The sequence below is a fragment of the Eleginops maclovinus genome, chromosome 10, assembly GCF_036324505.1.
Source record: "Eleginops maclovinus isolate JMC-PN-2008 ecotype Puerto Natales chromosome 10, JC_Emac_rtc_rv5, whole genome shotgun sequence".
Taxonomy (NCBI): Eukaryota; Metazoa; Chordata; class Actinopteri; order Perciformes; family Eleginopidae; genus Eleginops; species Eleginops maclovinus.
Window position 1 is genome coordinate 12,747,607 of NC_086358.1, and position 18,784 is coordinate 12,766,390.

At 40.2% G+C, this 18,784-nt stretch overlaps 3 protein-coding genes across 6 annotated transcripts in view; all 3 read right to left on the reverse strand.

Moving 5' to 3' along the window:
- Window positions 1-2,810: 2,810 nt before the first annotated feature.
- On the reverse strand, window positions 2,811-9,962 carry si:dkey-21e13.3 (uncharacterized protein LOC100150043 homolog). 2 transcript variants are annotated; one of them, XM_063892718.1, is made up of 6 exons: window positions 9,521-9,962; window positions 7,703-7,810; window positions 7,387-7,449; window positions 6,939-7,061; window positions 6,660-6,785; window positions 2,811-5,979 (listed from the first exon to the last, which is right to left on the reverse strand). In XM_063892718.1, the coding sequence occupies exons 1-6, from the start codon at window positions 9,612-9,614 to the stop codon at window positions 5,507-5,509; spliced, it is 987 nt and encodes a 328-aa protein (XP_063748788.1). In that variant the 5' UTR covers window positions 9,615-9,962; the 3' UTR covers window positions 2,811-5,506. The 2 variants fall into 2 exon arrangements, with proteins under 2 accessions (XP_063748788.1, XP_063748789.1); XM_063892719.1 differs by lacking the exon at window positions 7,387-7,449 and having other exon boundaries at window positions 9,521-9,958.
- Window positions 9,963-10,836: 874 nt separating this feature from the next.
- Window positions 10,837-16,110, reverse strand: si:ch73-127m5.2 (uncharacterized protein LOC561202 homolog). 3 transcript variants are annotated; one of them, XM_063892469.1, is made up of 6 exons: window positions 16,014-16,110; window positions 14,533-14,620; window positions 13,957-14,374; window positions 13,637-13,837; window positions 13,425-13,554; window positions 10,837-13,347 (listed from the first exon to the last, which is right to left on the reverse strand). In XM_063892469.1, the coding sequence occupies exons 3-6, from the start codon at window positions 14,345-14,347 to the stop codon at window positions 12,870-12,872; spliced, it is 1,200 nt and encodes a 399-aa protein (XP_063748539.1). In that variant the 5' UTR covers window positions 14,348-14,374; window positions 14,533-14,620; window positions 16,014-16,110; the 3' UTR covers window positions 10,837-12,869. The 3 variants fall into 3 exon arrangements, with proteins under 3 accessions (XP_063748539.1, XP_063748536.1, XP_063748537.1); XM_063892466.1 differs by having other exon boundaries at window positions 13,957-14,620; XM_063892467.1 differs by lacking the exon at window positions 16,014-16,110 and adding an exon at window positions 15,857-15,984 and having other exon boundaries at window positions 13,957-14,620.
- Window positions 16,111-17,314: 1,204 nt separating this feature from the next.
- Window positions 17,315-18,784, reverse strand: part of kif19 (kinesin family member 19) — a 34,710-nt gene continuing 33,240 nt past the window's right edge. The window contains exons 19-20 of the mRNA XM_063893486.1: window positions 18,313-18,481; window positions 17,315-18,223 (exon numbers count right to left, since the gene is read on the reverse strand). Coding sequence (XP_063749556.1) covers window positions 18,096-18,223; window positions 18,313-18,481 — 297 coding nt within the window. The 3' untranslated portion in view covers window positions 17,315-18,095. The remainder of the gene's footprint in view (window positions 18,224-18,312; window positions 18,482-18,784) is intronic.

Below are 18,784 nucleotides of genomic sequence, written 5' to 3' on the forward strand. Positions count from 1 at the left end.
GATATTAGGTGGATGGGTACCATAAACAATCTCTGAAAGATGAACTGCACAAAAGTATTTTGGATAACTTTAAAAATGTCTAAGAGAAATGTGGAGCCTGCACTGCTGAGAGCTCAAATGCCAAGGAACCATTAGTTTGTCGCGGTCCACCATGTTTTATATTTTTTACATCTGGTTTCCTGCATCTGCCAAGTTTGAGGTCAGAGGTTGGAAATTACAGCTGGGAAAATGTGTATTTCCGACTTGTTTGGACCGCTGCCCTAAACCATGCACATCTGCTGTTGGATAAATGATATGAGCATATAAATTACGTTTTAGTTGGACTTTTGATCACATTTTCCACCACATCCCTGAGGAAAAAATTGTTGCCAGAGGTGCAGCCTGCCAGGGGAGCTGTAGTCATTTAGAAACAAAGTGATATCTATGCCTACCTACACTGTCATCCCTTTTCAGCAGAATGACATACACATACTGTACTGTTTACACATAGGCTGAGGGAGACTTACTGAAACAGAAACTGAAAAATTGAGATTGAAAAAAAGATAAAAGAAGCCTTTTTGGTTGTCAAAGTCAGCGCTCTATTTTCACTCCTGTTTCGATGCTTTCCTTTGCTGTTTGCTTTGTGTGAGAATCATCTTGCGTTTTGTTTCTATCTTTGGCTTGTATTCTTAACTGTCTCTTTACTTGTTATTCTTTCATCTGCCTTACACACCATCAATCCTACAATGACACACACTCTTTCATGTCATGTTTTGACCGATTATAAAATCATCCCAGAGGTCTCAACCATAATCAGCTCTATCTTTACATACAGATGCGCGCGCACAATCTCATGCAAATGTTTCGTTATGTCTGGAAAATTCACATCATAATATACTCAAATCACCCTGTCACTGTAAGACTCTCAGTACTCAAATTTAACATACACAGAAATTGATCCCTCTTTGACCGCCCCCCTCCCCTAATTGGCTTCCTGGTGTATCCTCCCATGGTGATAATCTCCAATCAACCATCTGCCATGTCATCTCTATGCGCCATAGCACTGCCCTTCCCTCTGTCTCTCTGCCATGTTCCCGCTGATAGTGTCAAAATGCGATATTCCCTCAAAACAGCCATAAAACGAAACGAAGGGAGTGAAAACAAAGTCCACGATTAGTCTTGCACTGTCCTTTTTGACACCGTCTACGTGGCCCAGTGTGTATGTCTGTGTAAGTATGTGGTGTGTGTGTGTGGAAAGTCCCTCCTGTGATGGAGTTAATAGGCCAGGACAGATGGCTTCCTCTACCACCAACCCGCTACACACACCAAGTCCCACACACACACACACACACACACACACACACACACACACACACACACACACACACACACACACACACACACACACACACACACACACACACACACACACACACACACACACACACACACACACACACACACACACACACACGCCTGTAGTGTAGCCTCAGTGTTTGGTCTTGGTTGTTGATGCCTGTTCCAGTACTAGCCTTATTCTGTCGCTCAGAGCAGCAGGAGAGAGCTACATCTGTGCCATGTTTGCTTATGATGTGGGTACAGAAATAGAAGTGAAGGAGCCAGCGTTTGAAACGACCATTCAGCTCTCCGACTTCTTTGGGTAAAAATAAGCTGTCTGGGACACAGCAGTCTCTTTGGTGTTCAGTTTAACATCTGCTTGTCATAACCTTGTGCTGCATCATACCGTAGCTGGGCAGCAACAGGTGTGTTAGCTTTCCAGCTGACACTGGATGCAATTTCTATTGACTATTTCACTGTTGGTATTAAAAGAGGTGGTGGCTTCTGAAATGTTAACAGCTGATTGGAGTAAAAGGAAGAAATCCAATCCAAAGAGATTTCTTCTATATAGTATGTATTAGCATGTTTTTAAAGTCATATATACGTATAGTACAGTGTACCGTACAAAAATGTCGGAGCCTAGAATGCTAGAAAAATTAGATATTTAGTAGCTGCTGATGTTTTGCCTATCAGCTAGCCACTCCATGCAGACACACACATTTATTCCCTAGACAAAGCTTTAGTGGTATGGGAGTTGACCTCTGGCCCTATTTAATGTTGTGCCGTTGTTGTAGTGGTCATTTAGTGTTTTTTTTACTATACATTCAAAATTGCGACCCTCCATAACTGCATTTGCTCACGATGTTAGCTTACATGCTAACCACGTTGATGTCAGTAGGACCATGATGTGATTTGATTGGTTGGAAGCCAAAGGCCAGGTGGCTTCCCTTGGCATGACCCTGAATTATCACAGAGAGGCAGTGGGATGACGCTGGCCTCAGCTGAGGGGTCAAGCCCTCCATTTCTTTTCACCAAGGGATGCCAATTTCGCCTGGCCTCCTCAAGACCGTGACATTAGTTTACAGAGAGTGAAGTATCATGTTTCACCAGAGGGTGACTCACTCTTTGTAAAGTGCTCAATGACAATAAGGAAGAGGTGGCAGCATCACACAGCACAGATGAATTACCCAAACTTTAAAAATGTGTTTTCTATTAAAATGATATCTACGGTCTGATAATAACAGTGGCCTCCAGTAGAATACGCCACTGATTTTCAAATGATCAACCATTATCTCCAGCAGCGTACCAGAGTTGTAGCAGAAACAAAATAAACACTTACCCAACATTTACATTTTCACGCAGATGTCGGTGGGCCAACAGAATTTCTAAGACAGATTTTATTTTTTTAATCCAAACCCAATTTGACATAAATGAATGGTCTTTGATGAAAGAAAGTACATGTTACTCTTGTTTCAACATATGTCAGTGTTGGTATCAGCCCATTCACACAGTATTTGAGGTAGTTCTCTGAAAATATGTAGATGACATTAAAGACCATTTATTGTTCTTGAGGTGCTTTTCTTAAGAGCCCGTCAATATCACTTCCCAATCACATTTGGCTTAAACTGTCCTCACAAGCTCTTCTCTCTGAGGCCGAGGCCAACGCTATCCGCTGCAAGAATGGCACGCAACACAGTTAAGTGGATCCGTCTAAGAATTCACTTCTGCTTGTCAGAGGTATCGATTCGCAAATGCTAATTCTGTAGTCTCTGCAGATGAAAGATGTCATCAACCTGTCACAAAGGTCAATAAGTGAGTATTGAGCCGGCTGTGTGTCAGAGAGGCAAAGAATCAGGGGTCCATCATTTTATCCACCTGACAATCAAACCTGTTATGTTTAAAGACAAGTGTCAAACCCCTGAGGAAGGATCTATCAAAATGATTGCATTCACTGTGTTCGGTATCTCTGTGCCTGCTAGTATATTTTGCGGTTTGTTTGTGTGTCCATATCAATAGAGCGAGTATGTGTTGTCAACAAGGTAGATGATTGTTGTCGAATGCTGAAGGATGCTACAGGCTAACAATAACCGAGGCCACAATAAAGAAATGACAAAAGCAGTAATAAGAATCTCAGCCCCATGAAGTCCTAATGCAATTACACACAGTTGTTTCTACAGAAATCAACAAGAGAATTAAAGTTTAAATGACTAATTTGCAAAGACAAGCAATAAAACAGGCTCGAGCTATGTTCTCTGGGTTTGAGGGCATTTAATGCAAAGTTCATCATGCATTATTAATCAGTCTTATATTAAAAGTAATATATGCAGCTTCCTGCGCCTCCTATTACAGAGTGGAAGAGGAGCTATTGATTAAACACTTTCTGTGTTTCACGCATCATGTGTTGATGCAAAGACTAAAAAATATGTATTTTCTTGACAGCAGTGGGCAATAAAATATGTAACTTTTAGCATTTATATATCCTAATCCACATAGAACTACAAAGTGTGAAATATAAATGACATAGGATACATTGTATGAACTATACAAACATGTGTACATGGACAAATACATGTATTTAATGTTGTTATTTTCCTTATGACACTTGTTTAATGTGATTTTTACTCATCTGTATCGCATGTGCGCTGACTCTTTTAAGCTAGCTCCACTGCTGCTACCACATTTAGCTAATAAGCTCATGTTAGCTAGCTCAACACCAAATGTCAAAGAAATTCTGAATTAACAAATGTCAATAAACCTAGTACAGAGAAAAAGTATCGAACTCTTTTGTTTAGCCTTACAAAGCTCTGCATGCTACCCACTTTGCTGCTGAGTTAGTTTAACTTAGCATTTCAAGAGCCTGCATTAGCATTGTGTTCGCAGAGTGTGGGTTGTCTTTAAATGCAAAAAACCATAGATACAAGGTTTAAGTCAGGTTCATATTTCTTTGCTGTTTGATTTATCAATGAGATGTATATTGTCTAGATATCTCCCAACTTTGTTAGGAGAAAGATGCACAACTTGGAAAATGTATTACAAATTTTTGTTTAATTATAGATATATTTTTTCATCTAGACCAACCTTCAGGATATTGTCATTTTTTGATAAAAACCCTGATTGACAGATATATCTTTGAGGAAAATCACTATGGCAGCTGTGAATGTGGCAACTCATGAAATGAGGGGCTTAAACAGGTACCCAACTTAAACGCTGTCAAAACAAAGGACATTAGATCAAACATTTACATGTTTAATATTCACTTTAAATGGTTCTTTTTTTCCAGATGTGTTTTCATTATTTAAATGTGTTCACACTACCCAAACCCTAAAACAAGCAAGTCAAGAGGACATCAACAAATCTTCTTTGACCTGACCAATTAAAGTCTGTCATCTTATTATAAGAATATCGCTTCCTATTAGTCTGTTCATAATGCTCTTAATATGTTTTAGTTGCACTTTGTGCTCTGTGTAACAAGTGCACAGTCATCTACCAGATCAAGAATAGGTGTGTGGGCCTGTTGTCCAGCTGTAAATAATTCCAAAGCCATATCTCTATCAAATGAAATATTTAAGTGGCTCCCAGAGTAATAAAGTAAGGATTGATTATAGGGCGTGCCCCTACGTTGGCACGCCTGAAGCAGGAGAGAAGCAATAAGAGAAGTAATTAGAGGAAGAGGAATTGGAGAACGATTGAGAAGGGGGATGCAGTTATATCTATCTATGTGTCGGGATTTGTATTTAACAGATTTACAGTCAAAGAGCAAGCGCTCAATTCAAAACAGTCAAATCACCAGTAAGGGAAAGTAAACAAATTAAATCTATGTAAATATCTGAGAATATCTACTGAGATGTGCAGTCAGACAGCTTGTCATTATCAGGTTCAGTCCATGTGAGTAGGCATCTGTGCAACTATTGCAATGCACAAAGACTACATTTCTTTCCACAAAGCACATGCATGCCATCTAGTGTCAGACTCTAGTAATACAGGTGGTTCTGAGAGGATGTCAGAGAATTGCCACAAAAAAAGTCAGCCAGATAAAATCAAACAGGAATAGACAAGAGACACTTAACCATTTTAAGAAAATGTCCAAGTGTATAAGGTGTAAACATTTCCCTGATGTTTTTGGTGTGTACCAATAATTGTTGAGTTAATCAGAGAGGTTGTAGTTATCCCTCCAGAGTTTTATAAGATGTCAGAGGAAAGTGTGAAACACGCGAGTTTTCAGACTTTTCGATCCAGGAACACTCCTCGTAGAGAACCTGATTGTCTTGAACAGATTAGAAAAGCTTCCCAATCTGAAGAAGGGAAACCAACGAGCGGTCCGTTTGTTACCATGAAGGCTCCAGAAACAGGAGGAGCAGCGCTGGAAAACCTCAATGTTGACTGCATATTGACCCGGGGCCCATTGAGACACACACACCAGAGTCACAGAAGAGGCAAAATCACAGGTGTGAGGAGAAACGCCGTGAAAAACAGTCTCCCCCGGCCTCACAGATGCACCCCTCTCCCAGACCATGCCTGCCTCCTCTGCAACTCCCATGCCACTGATGTTACAGAGCGCCTGCAGACACACTTCCTCCAGGGCCTCCTTATCATGGAAACGGAGCAAGATGGCGACCAGGCTTGGCACTGCACCCCGGCGGAGCAGCAGGTGCTGCAGCTTGGCTGGAGGTAAAGAACCACATTAAAAACTGTTGTTTAGATGTGAAGGATTGCTTCATAGCAATTAAAAGAATTAGAAATAATGTTAGAAGTAAAAAAATGTAAGAAGGGGGAAAAGAGAATGGTTATTTGTTATTGTATTATCCATTTATTCTGTTCTAAATGTATAATTCTTATATTTGTTTTTCCATATTTTATTGTATTTTCATTATATGCTTAACTTATGTTTCTTCCAAATACTTTGCAATTCTATACTTTCAGATTGTTATTGTATTTATTTCAATCTGATATTTATGCTTCTTGTTCAAAATTTGTTTCACATTTCTATTGTATAGTTCTTATTTTATAAATGTATATTTCTTGTACATACTTTTAATTGTGTTTTTCTCGTTTGTATTACATTTTCCTTTTACTGTTTTTACTTTTTTCTTATATTATATTTTATTTGTGTTTTTTTTATTATGTAATTGTATTTTTCCTTGCATTCAATATTTATGTTTCTTTTTCTTTGATTTGTTTTTTATTATCTTTTAAAGGAGCCTTATTATGCTTTTATTGCTTTTCATTTTTAGCAATACCAAAGCTAATTCCTGACTAAGCCTTATAATGGCTACTTAGAAAACCAACCAAACAGGCAATAAAGCAGATTCCTATTCTGATGCATTCTGATGACATTTACTCACAGCTGTCATAAGACATGCGTGAGATGGCTCTTGCAGCGTGGAGTAGCAGTTCTTGGTCTGGACTGGTCAGCACAGACAGCAGAGCCGGAGCTAAACCAGCATCACCGAAACCTTTACGAACCACAGCTGAGAGAAAACAAACAAAACAATGCATTAACATAAAACCAAATTAATAAAAAGATATAAAAGCACACAGAGCATCCAGCAGGCCTAAATGCACCTAATCAGGGCTTGAATAACCATCTATGTATTAATAAATGATCTGTCGGAATAACTTACACTCCTTGGCCAGTTCAGCCACAAGTTTTACGGTGGGCAGAGTGAGAGGCCCTCTGCTCCTCAGAGACAGGGCCAGGATGGGCAGAATCCCACTGATCACTACCTGCTCAGCAGCGCCTTTCTCTGGACACACGCAGAAATACACATGTAAAAAACACATTCAAACACACACAACATGTTATAATCCTGGCATTTAACAGGCCACAACTTAGGAACCGCGTGGCTTTAAAGATCAAGAATATCAATGAGATGTGTTTCTTTAATCTTGGAGCAAACTGAATAGAATCTGTTTCAGCCTCACTGTTAATGTGATCTCTGTAACCCGCCTTTACCTCCTCTGCTTCTCGCTCCTGCTGCTCTTTGCTGGGAGACACAAATACAGCTTAATGTCTGCCGAGGACTTACAACTGTCATACACCTGATCCCCTCTCAGCCTCTCAGCCCTCACCGGTGTGATGTTTGCTCCCGGTTTTATCGTTCCAAATGGGGAGCTCTTCTGATAAAGCTGCCACTAGCCGTGGGAGGAATTATGTCGTATGAATGGTATCCGTGTATGGAAAGAAAGAAATATTTAAATTGCAAGTGGTAGCAGGAATATAAGCATCAGATGAAAGGCTGAAAAACAACAATGAAACCTGTCGTTTCTGTGACGTGTTGATGTATTTAGTGCTGTAGTATGTCTAGGCTTGAGTGATAGCACAGCCTGGAAAACATTTTCAATTAGAAATGATATATGACAGTGTTAGGAATGGAAATGAACTCACTCCTCTCCTTAATGTTGGTCAGCACTGTGTTCAGATGTGGCTCAAGTTCATGTGCGATCAGTTCCAACCCCAGGACTCTGATAGAGCCCAACGCATTGTTCAGGTTGTCTGCAGAGAGATTTGGGAAATGGACACATATGAAGAGTCATATGACGGGCCAAAAATAAGAAAAGGAATCTGTGTGCGTGGGAATAAGGAAATCCGAAATGTATTATAGAAGGTTGAGAAAGAAGCAGGGCTGCTCCTAAATCATGAACACATAAGAATGATAAAATAGGGGAGTATAAAAGCACGACCAATGGGAATCTTTATGACTAAAGAGAGAAGAATCCTGCAAGTAATTTCAATATTTTTGCAGAGCTATACCTTATTTCTATACATCCTACTTTCAAAACAACCACAGCATGCTAAAGTGCTAATAAGCACTAAATAAAGTACAGCAGAGGGAGAAAAAGTTTTGCATATATTTGGTCACAAACCAAGGTACTGGACAAATTCAAACTTTGATCTAATGATGAAATGTTGAGATATTGAAGGTTTTAACGTTCATTAAGGAGGGCATACATATCCGTTTCAATCTATCCAATAGTTATTTAGTTGTTGAGACAGTCAGTGGATCTCAAACGTTGGTAGGTTTCATCCTCTTGGAACCACAAATGTGCGTACAAAGTTTTATGCAGAGGTGGGACAGGAATCAGATCTTGTACTTGAGTAAAATTAGAAGTACTACAGTGTAGGAATACTGTAGGTTACAAGTCCTGCATTCAAGTAAAAGTACTAAAGTATTGGCATGAAAATATACCTAAAGTACCAAAAGTAAAAGTAGTCATTCTGCAGATTGGTCCATTGCAGAATAATATATATGATATGTTTTATAATTATTGATCATTAAAGTGGTCTCAAAGCTGGTAAAGGTGCAGATAGTTTTAATCACTTTGTATACTGCAGGGTTGCCGGTCAATTTACTTTACTATTTAAGTGTGGATTATATTTCACATCATAAATCCAAATCTGTAAAGTAACTCAATACATGTAGTGCAGCAAAGGTACAATATTTACTTCTGAATTGAAGTGGAGTAGAAGAAGAAAGTAGCATAACATGGAAATACTCAAGTAAAGTACAAGCACCTCAGAATTGTACTTGAGTAAATGTACTTAGTTACTTCCATCTCTGGTTTTATGGCAAGTGGTCTCAACCAAAGTCACAACCAAAGTGGTAGACTGACCAATTGAATGTTGCAGCTCCTAAATGTTTACTTTGGATTGTTTATGATCATGAATATCATTTTAAAGATGTTTGTGAGGAAATATCTATAGGCACCTTAGATCATTATAAAGTTAATTATAGGGGCTTATATATTCAGGATTTGCAAGATTGGAGTGTTAAAGGTCAAATATCACATTCTGTTGTCATGAAAAGGTGATTGATAACATATTTTAGTGCAAGCTTTACAATGATATATAACTTCATGATCTTCTCTGTACTGTAGGTGACCCTTCACCCCTTAACCTGACGGTTGTGTAAAGGTGAGAACACATGAACAAATTGTAATGATATCGGATTAAAAAGAAGTGATAACGCTATCATAGTCTCCAACAATAAGGACACTGACCTTAAAAACAAAACAAAAACTATGATACATGGACCCTCCAAACTGGCCCCACAGCCACATGTTGGGGGTGTGGCTAATGGACAAACAGTTGTGTAATGAAGCTGCTGACTGTCCAACAATAAGTCTGGTTGCATAAGCAGGTCCCATGTGCCAACATAAAGCGTGAGCATAACTGCATCAACATCAACCCTACCTCTCCACTTACCATTTGGTGTGTAGGGTTGTATTTCACTGGATCTACTTTTCTTGCTGCAGGGACTTGGGTAGGTGTACGTGGGTGGCATATTAGGGTGTCCCATTCAGCTCCATGCTCCACCGGCTGGTGAAACTTTCTCAGGTTGACATCTTCAGATTTCTTTCTTGCAGTGTCGCTCTTTGGAGTCATTGGCTGTTGATGACCCTACGCGGCCTCTCGCTTTACTGCTGCCATGTTGTTGTGTGCAAAATAAAACAGGTGTCTGTTTACACGCCTGTCCAGTCTGTCTTCCTTGTACTCCGGCTGGCCCTGTCCCCTCTCAGGGCTAATACGGAGCAAATCCTCCCTAAAGCTCTTCTCTCTCTCTCTCCCCCTCCCCGTGTGTGCGTGTCAGAGCAGTTAAGGTATTAGCGCTGGGTTGTATCTGCTGAGTGTATTCTTACCAACCTAAAATCTCCTACAATGCCTTGGAAGCTAGTAGCCAAACAACAACAACAACAACAACACGGGGGAAACTGGCATGTGTTTTTGTACACAAGTGTTATTAGATGGCATTCTTCCTAAAATGCTTAACAAAGATGTACTGCAACTCTTAAGCGTAATGTCTCTGCATAATTCAACTAATGTAAATGATAATTTTACAAATCATTACAATTAGTTAATAACTGAATATGATGCAACTGACTTCTGGATTAAAAAAAAAAAAAGTCTTCCTTTTCATCTCCCCACAACTCGCTGTTAGACACTTAAGTTAAATCTGAAGCCATTCCTTCTTAAGGCACAGCCTGCTCCATTCATGACATTTACATTACATGTCAGTTGTTAGACGCTTTTATCCAAAGTGACTTGCATACATTTAATACTAAAATAAAGAAAGCGTAATCAGCAAGTATGAAGATGACTTTTGATAGTGTTCTGGTTTTATGTTTCTCTAAGTATTTGTAAGCAACTATGATTGACAGAATATTGCTTTTTATTTGACTTTTCTTTAATTGTTATTTCCTTTTGTAATTTTTTTTAAGAAGGGGCAGGTAAAATAAGATGTTCTTCTCCCTGCTCCTTTCCACCATGGGCTACAGAAATATTTGGTTCAAAGTGTAGATGTATAAAATAACTGCAATGTGTGGAATAAATAAATAATACTGAGGGCAATCCACACAGGAGCAACTTGGGGTGAAGTTTCTAGCCCAGGGACACAACAACATGTTGACTGCAGTGAGACTCAAACCTGCTCTCCCGTGATCCAGACAGTGGCGCACTAACCCAATACGCCACAGCCTCCTCTACACTGCAACTAAATCACAAGACAATAACAGCATCAAGAGTTTGTTATAAAAATCCAATCTTTATATTTTACTCAAATCCTGAGATTCCAGTAACAAAGGTTATTTCAACAATCTAGTACAGAACGAAAGATGTTCAATTGGAAATGCAACAGGGACACATTGAACCACCATCAGAAAATATAATCCAGGCCTCTGGTTCTATCTGTTCTCCATCAGGAGCTGCACACCAGAGCACAGGCAGGGTTCAACATGTCTTCATACATCCGTGGGATTTTGTCCCACTCAAAACAAAAAAAAGATAACTGGATTCAGTTAGAATACACACATATGAAACATGCTACTACAGAAACAGAGGATTCACCTGAAGAGACGGATCTGCGTTTTGGCAAATGTGCTATTGATTAACCCATTTCCTTTTGTATGTAAATGAGAATAAAATATTAAAGAAAAGTGCAGCTTATACTGCAAAATGTTCTGGTACCACATTACAATAAGACTACCCTTATAAAGCATTCATAAAGGCTTTATAATTAGGTTATTAATTAGGTTGTAAACACTTTATTAGTCATTAAGAACCATTTAGAAACCAGTTGTAACATAGTTTTCATACATCAACACAGGCTCACTATTTGGCAAGATGACTAAGCCTTATAATGGCTACTTAGCTTAGCTTCATCGGCTAGCATGCTGTTCACTGAGTCGATTCTCCCCCCATCATAAGAGATGGCAAGAAACATCAAGATGGAAGGGGGGAGAATCAACTCAATGTACAGCAGATACCAAGGATGCTAGCTGATTGAGTTAGCTAAGTAACCAATATTAGGCTTAGGAATACAGATAAATGTGGGCTTCCTATTTGGCAAGCAACCGGTCACAGTTGCCCTGTTTATCTCTCATCTTATAAAAGCTTATTAATGATGTATAAAGTAATCACAACCTAATTAATAAATTACAAACTATTCCTTAACCTTTTACAATGGTAGTCTTATTGTAAAGTGGAAACAATGTTCTCATAAGCTAGAGACATTAGTGTTAAATGTAATAGTGAGATAGTATTAAAAAAGATATGCTAGCAGAGACGCTTTAGCACACTATGATGTTCCAACTCCTCTCCCCAGTTGATTCTGTGTCTCCTTTAATTCACAAACAGCTTCCACACATCACTGCTATGCAGGGCCTCCATCAGCAGAGTTTCATGACGTCAACACGTCCAATCAGAGCTCTAGGGAAAAGCATAGTGTCAAATAAACACTAAAAGATGCTCAAAAATAATTCATATTATTCCTGATGCCTTGATTATTGAAGTGCAGTAGATTATTTGAAAGTGAACGTGTCTATAACGTTGTTGGTTTTTGGCTGATTTTTCTTTAGTAGCAAAAGAACAAATAAAATATATATTTTACTGAAATAGTGAAAATGTGAGGATTGGCCCGGGTTGATGTCTGAATTATGATCCCAGTCCGGTCCTGACCAAGAGTTAGACCAGAAGATCAAAACCACTTTCATTTATGTAAATGAAATATGTAGTAGCAGCTTGTTATCTTTCCGTAGCATGAAGAGGGGAAACGGCTAGCCTAGCTCTGTCCAAATGAAGTGAAATCTGAACTTCTAAAGCTCACATAGACTTAATCTGTACAAAGAAAGTATAGAAAACATATTACCAGACCATAGAACCACTACTTACACTTCAGATCTGAGCGTGTAGTTATTACACATAAGATGTAAGGGGTTAATTGGTGTGAAATTCAGTTGCTAGCAGGTGGGTTTTGATAATTTTGTCACAAACAGACTAAGTGTTTTCACCTGTTTCCAGACTTCTTTTAAAGCTAACCACTTCCAACTACATATTTAGAGTACGGACAGACAAGAGAGTGGTACAAATCTTCTTATCTAACCTCTGCAAGAAAGCTAGAGTATTTCCAAAAGTATCCAACTCCTTTAAGTCTCTCTGCAAGATGTGACACAATACGTTGATGCTGAGCCCGCCTTATCTCCTCCACAGATGGTCACTGTGTGCAGAGCCCGTGTTTCCTCCCGGGGACTATGATTGGTTCTTTGGACTGGTCATGAGACTACGTGTCAAACTGTCCCTGTTGTATTGAGCCCACTGGAGACCGTCTCATATCCAACAGACACCAGAGTGAGGACATTACTCTGCACGTCATCCGGCTTGCACTGCTCCGCTTGGGTTTCCATAGGAACCGCAGCGGCACTTTCCTGACTTGTCTTCTTCCGGGCTTTGCCTCGAGCCTTGCCCTTCGAAATGACTTCCCTTGCTCTTTGACCCCAGCCGACGCCTTGTGAGGGGAATCAATGTCAGTCGGGCGGGTTTTTCGGTGGCGCCTGCGGATACGACGCATTGGCAGAGCGGAGTCAGCTGGGTCTGAGGCCGCTGCACCAGACAAGATCCGAATCTGCTGCTCGATAACCATAATGATCATGTCCAGCGCTGCGTCCAGCATCCCTAGACCCAGGCCGTGAGTGACGTTGTCAAAAGCACCGCTGTTCACCGGCTCCATGAAGCATTTCCTCATATCCTCCAGATGGTTCCTAAGAAAAGAAAAAGTGTGTTATTACGCTTTATCCACGCTTATTGAAGGCTTATGACGAGGACATGTTGTACGTACTTAGTTTCAATAATTTTGGACCAGTGTTGAACTGTGTTGGTCTCAGGGATGAGCTGCTTAGCCATGTTGCTGTAGTCGATGTAGTCATGGGCAAAGTCCTTCATATCGTCACACAAAGCTTGGGTGTCGCCTTACACAAATGAAAACGCAGTTAAGTGTTTTGCTCTCTTGGTGACAGAAAATTTAAACATCCCTTAAAAGATCTGTGTCACCTTCAGTGAGTTTGGAGAAAGAGGAAGAAACAGAGGTAGTTGTGCTTGGCGTGAGGCCGAGAACATTCAGTGACTCCAGCAGGGTTTTCTTGCTGGCCGGGCCTCTGCTGACCCGAGTGTAGGCTGCCAGGGAGCGCAGCGACATCTTCTCCGGGGCCTGCAGGCGCCGCTTGATTTCATCATACGAGATGAGATATTTCCCTAAAATAAGATCAAGACAGTAGGAGGGGATTCAGCACAGCCTGGACGTAACAGTATTTAATAATGTCAATAAAACCATTGAAACTACAATGTTTTCAATTACATATATGGCCACTTACGAGCCTTAGATCCTTTCATGTTGGGATCCAGAAGTGACGACACCTCAGCGAAAGGCATGTGGGTGGCAGACTCTGGATTTGTGCTCGAGTTTGGAGGCAGGTCCTGATTCTGGGGCACAACCTCAGTCTGCTCTGGGGCAGAAACCTGCATCTGAGGCATCTGAATATGAGGCTGCAAGGTGTGCATTTCCATCTGGTTCTGGTCAAGCTGGCCCTGCACTTGAGGGAGAATTAATGTGTTTTCAGATAAACTCTGGAGCCCCATGCTGCCATGTGCCACATTGCCAGTTTGTTCAGAAGCCACCTGGAAGATGCCCATTACGGGTTTCACCACGGTGAAAACCATGTTCCCCTGGGCGTCCAGGCCCACAACCCGAGTAGATGGGTCCATGTTTTTGCTGAGATGTGACCTTTCTAGCTGTGGGAGGAGGTTCCAGAGGCTTTAATTATCAGATCAGGTCACCTTAGAGGCCAATGTAGTGTTACAGTATCCTCCGCTGTTCTTAAATTGTTATGGCTGAAGCTGAATAGACAAAAAGGAAACGTAAGCTGACTCTCCCTATAGTCCAGACAAACCTTCCACTTTCAAACTCGATTTCAATTGCTGTGCACTTAAAGGAAGCCTGTTTTCCTTCATAGTAAACATCACAGCAGAGGATTTAATCTGAAAGAAAAACATAGGAAAAACCTGGTTAGTACCAAATCATTTCTCATTTCTCACCCACTTGCCTCTCATTCAAAGTTAAAACTCTGTTGACTTATTGCTGGTACTAATCGATAATAAATAAATAACATTTTAATTACTAACTTGCCTGTGGGAAAGTTCAACTCAATCCATTAGAAGATAGGATAATATTTGTTTTCTGGGAACTCACACATCATTTTTTGTTTTGGTTTTCCAATCGTAAAGGCAAAAGGATTTTGTACTAAATGTTTTAACCCCCTAACCCAGCTACAACAAAAGTGATGAACACATTCATAATTAGTTAAATTATTCATTTTTTAAATAGGAGCCATGCTGCATACGTTTTATATGCGAACACTTATACATTGGTAAAAGTTTGAATGCAGGACTTTTAATTGTGTTTTTAATCTGCAGTATTTCTCATTTTACACAAGTCAAATATCTAAAGACAAACATAAATTGCTTTAAACAAATGTGAACAAAAATCACCAATTAAACCATGGTCGTGGTAATCATATTTCCATTTCTATGTTATTCACTTTAGACTTTACTTGTTGTTAATGTTTTTAGCAGCTAGAAGGATTAACTTACTTACTGTTGAACTCTGTCATATTTTTACTTCCATTCATCGACTTGAATGAAAAAGACAAAGCCGCTATGTGATGTTCTTGATGGTCAAAACCCATCCAGGTGAATTACGCACCATGACAAAGGAAAATGTATCCCTGGCTTGGCATGTGTTTATGTTGGACCTTGCAAAGAGCTAAGCAGGCAAGTTATAAATCAGCTTTTGAGTCAACATCACTCCTGCTGTCTGTTTTACTCGCAGCTACAGTGCTGAAAGAAGAGACGCTTTTGATTGGACGAGACTTAAGACCAGGATATCTATTTCAGGTCAATTTACTATACTGTCACTGTCCAAGTAACCACACAATCAAATTAAATTTAAAAGCATTATAAATTGCGCAGAGAAACTTTCAAACGATCAACGCGCGTGATTATTCTTTTTAAGTCTCGCGCTCAGAATGTGCAGCTCTGGTGTACAAATGAATAACTTTATAATATATCATTCGAAAAGAAAACTTTCCTTAATTTTAGAAACATTTAACAACCACAGTTTGACTTGTAGCATTATAAGTAAAACGCTGACATTAAAGCTAACCTTATCAACTATCGACGCATTACATCAACAAAGCTACATTTATCGTTACTAACATTCATCATGGCTGCCATGGGCGGCCGCTGCTGGGTTTTTCTGAAATGCAGGCCCGAAACTTTGCACAAAACGGGCAAAACTATAGCGGTTCTGGACGGGACTGCCCAAACGTAACCGCTAAACTAGGATGCAACTAGTGACGACTGTCCCACTCACCGAACTGCCGTCTGAGTTAGCCTAAAAGGCCACTGATCCTAGAACGGTCCGTATCGACGCCACCGACATTTTTCCTCCTTCTCTGCTGTAGCTTCGGCGGGTTGCAAATCAGCTGTATGTGCACTACCGCCTGAGAGCTGTAATCTCACCGCTGATTGGTCGATTGACACATCCATCTTGAAGTATGTGATTCCTCATTTGTTAGAAGTGCCGTCAGTAGATCGGAGTAGGCGGGATTTCCGAAGTAGTCTTTTCCGTATAAAATGGGATGAAAATGTTTTATTTGTTTTTCTTCTGATTTATTTCACAAGTGTTTTTGAACAATAATATATTGAAGAATATATTCTAATTTCAAGCATTTAAGTGCCTATATAACCATTTGCAAAGTGATATACTTACTTGAATATACTTTGAATGTTGGTGTAGGAGTATGGAAAAAGCAATTTGACAAGTGATGCTAACCCCCTCATATCTTGAAATGAAATCGCCCATTCACTAATACAATGTAATTGCTTTGCGATTTAAAAAAAATATGTGCCGGGGAGTGTGCCCATGCCAGATTCAAGGACTGAAAACAATCCTTATCCTAAATATGACATGGAACTTTCAATATCAGCCATAGAAGTCTTTACAAAATTACTATAATCCTCCAAATTGAATAATATACACTAGAACAAGCAAGATAACAACTCAACTTCCTCTTTTAGGATAACAAAATATGTGTCGTCAGCAGAATTGGTCCATCAGATGGCCTACTTTCCTTTGAATTCTGAATTGATCCTGCCCATACAGTATGTGACTGTTCACCCCCTAAGGGATGTTTTGTCCCAATTCACCTCGTAGGCCCTGCTGTGGTGCCCTTGAGCAAGGCACCGGACACCTCCAATCCCCCCTCCCTATTGCTCCCCGGGTGCTGCACAATAGCTGCCCACTGCTCCTAGCACTAGATGGGTTAAATGCAGAGGACCAATTTCACTGTGTGTGATCTGCTGTGTGCATGTATGTGACCAATAAAGAGGGGTTCATCCTCCGATTCTATTCTATTCTATGTTTTAGAATATTACATACAATTAGCAGAAAGCATACACTGTGAGTAAACATGTTCTGCTGTAAAACATTCTAAGAACTGTCATGGTAACAGATGTGACTATTCATTTGTGACTATTTATTTTGAAAAATACAACACGTTTAAAAAGAGTCAATGAATAATGCCTTTAAACCAGAGAAACAATGAACAATTTTTGTATCTTCTTTTAATTTATTTGGGTACAAATAAAAAAAAAATGTACAAAATAAAGCATAGAAAGTAGTAATTTAAAAAAAAATGTTGATGACAACAAAATACATGTAAAGGCAACTGTTAAATATTTCAGTAAAAACAGCCAACTACTCTTGAAAAGCAACTTGTGGAACTATACATCTACACACACAGACATGACATTAAACAGTCACGTTTGGGTAAGAGAAGGCATCGACCCGGGCGTGTGAGAATACAACATTGAGTTTGAATCCAGACGGGCACAACAATCAAGAAGATTTCTTAACTCAAATATGAGCGTGTCATTAAATTGGGATGTCACTACAAGATATTGAAACAATTTGATGTGGGGCCATTTCCTCTTATGCAGCTTTTACATTGCCATTACAAAGTCAGTCATTTTTCAGTAATGATTTCCCATTAACTCAATGCTGGCCCTCATAACAAGCACTGAACATTACCAAACCATTTATACTCATAACGCACAAACATTAGTAAAATGTTGCATTCATAGTGAGCTTGACGTTATCCTGACCTGAGGATAAGAAGCACAATTTAGCACAACAGCAAGCTAAAGTGGAAACAGAACTGGATAGAACAGAACTCGAGCTTTAAGGTGAACAATCTTTGGCAGGCTGGTGGCTCTAAGAGCGCTGCTGCTCAGTGTCCACAGCAAAGCACAGAGGAGACCTGCATGGAGGTGTCTCAGTCATACTGCCTCACAGTCTTGCCTGATGTCGGTCACTGAGGGGTTAAATGCTGGGCTGGGGGGGGGGCTGGTTTGGGTGTTAGTGCTGGTGTTGAGGATAACTTGGGGTGCTGGCTCAGTGTCTGCGTGTGCGCTGCGCCCCAGTGCCTGTGGTGTTGATGTAGAGGAGGGGCTGGGGCTGCCGCAGCTGGGATCCCCGCTTCAGGTTATTCATATGGCCTGTGCAGGGCTCTGTGTTTGAGCCTGTCAAGAGAAAGCGACACAAAACAACTCAATACAGAGTGGTGTCTGAGGACAACACTTGGTTTACATTGGCAGTAAAGGTGGGTCACCTGTTTGCTGGATGTTGTGGTGTGCCCTGATTTTGGCGAGAGGAGGGACCCCTCTGAACTGCGGGCGGAGCATGGGAGCCTGTGGGGGCCCGCTGTTGTGGAGATGGGGGTCTGATGTGCTGTCCAGAGGGCGGAACCTCTGAGCTGTGGTTGTCTTAGTTTGAGGCAGCTGCAAAAGAGATGAGGGAAAAATGATCTCATGCTTTTCCTATTATGTACTCAAATTCTAGTCATTCAATTAGCTTCAATTTTACTGAGCTAATCATATCATTAAAGGAAGCCTCTATTCATAAAAAAAAAAAAAAATGGTCTTCCCACATGAAAATTATTTTCAAAAATAATCTGAAACTTAAAGTTGAATCTTTTGTACAATTGTCATAATCAGCATATGCATTACTGGGATGTGGCCATTTGAGGCTATTGAGGCTGGTTGCCATTTGCCTGAATTTTTGTTACCCTTAACGGCCATTGG

Coding starts and splice junctions, on each gene's coding strand:
- si:dkey-21e13.3 (XM_063892718.1), bottom strand. CDS start 9,614: ATGGGACACCCTAATATGCCACCCACGTACACCTACCCAAGTCCCTGC. Junction 7,811..9,520: donor ACAACCCTACACACCAAATG/GTAAGTGGAGAG, acceptor ATCTCTCTGCAG/ACAACCTGAACAATGCGTTG. Junction 6,786..6,938: donor GGCTGAACTGGCCAAGGAGT/GTAAGTTATTCC, acceptor GTTTTCTCTCAG/CTGTGGTTCGTAAAGGTTTC.
- si:ch73-127m5.2 (XM_063892469.1), bottom strand. CDS start 14,347: ATGGACCCATCTACTCGGGTTGTGGGCCTGGACGCCCAGGGGAACATG. Junction 13,838..13,956: donor CATGAAAGGATCTAAGGCTC/GTAAGTGGCCAT, acceptor ATCTTATTTTAG/GGAAATATCTCATCTCGTAT. Junction 13,555..13,636: donor TTTCTCCAAACTCACTGAAG/GTGACACAGATC, acceptor CATTTGTGTAAG/GCGACACCCAAGCTTTGTGT.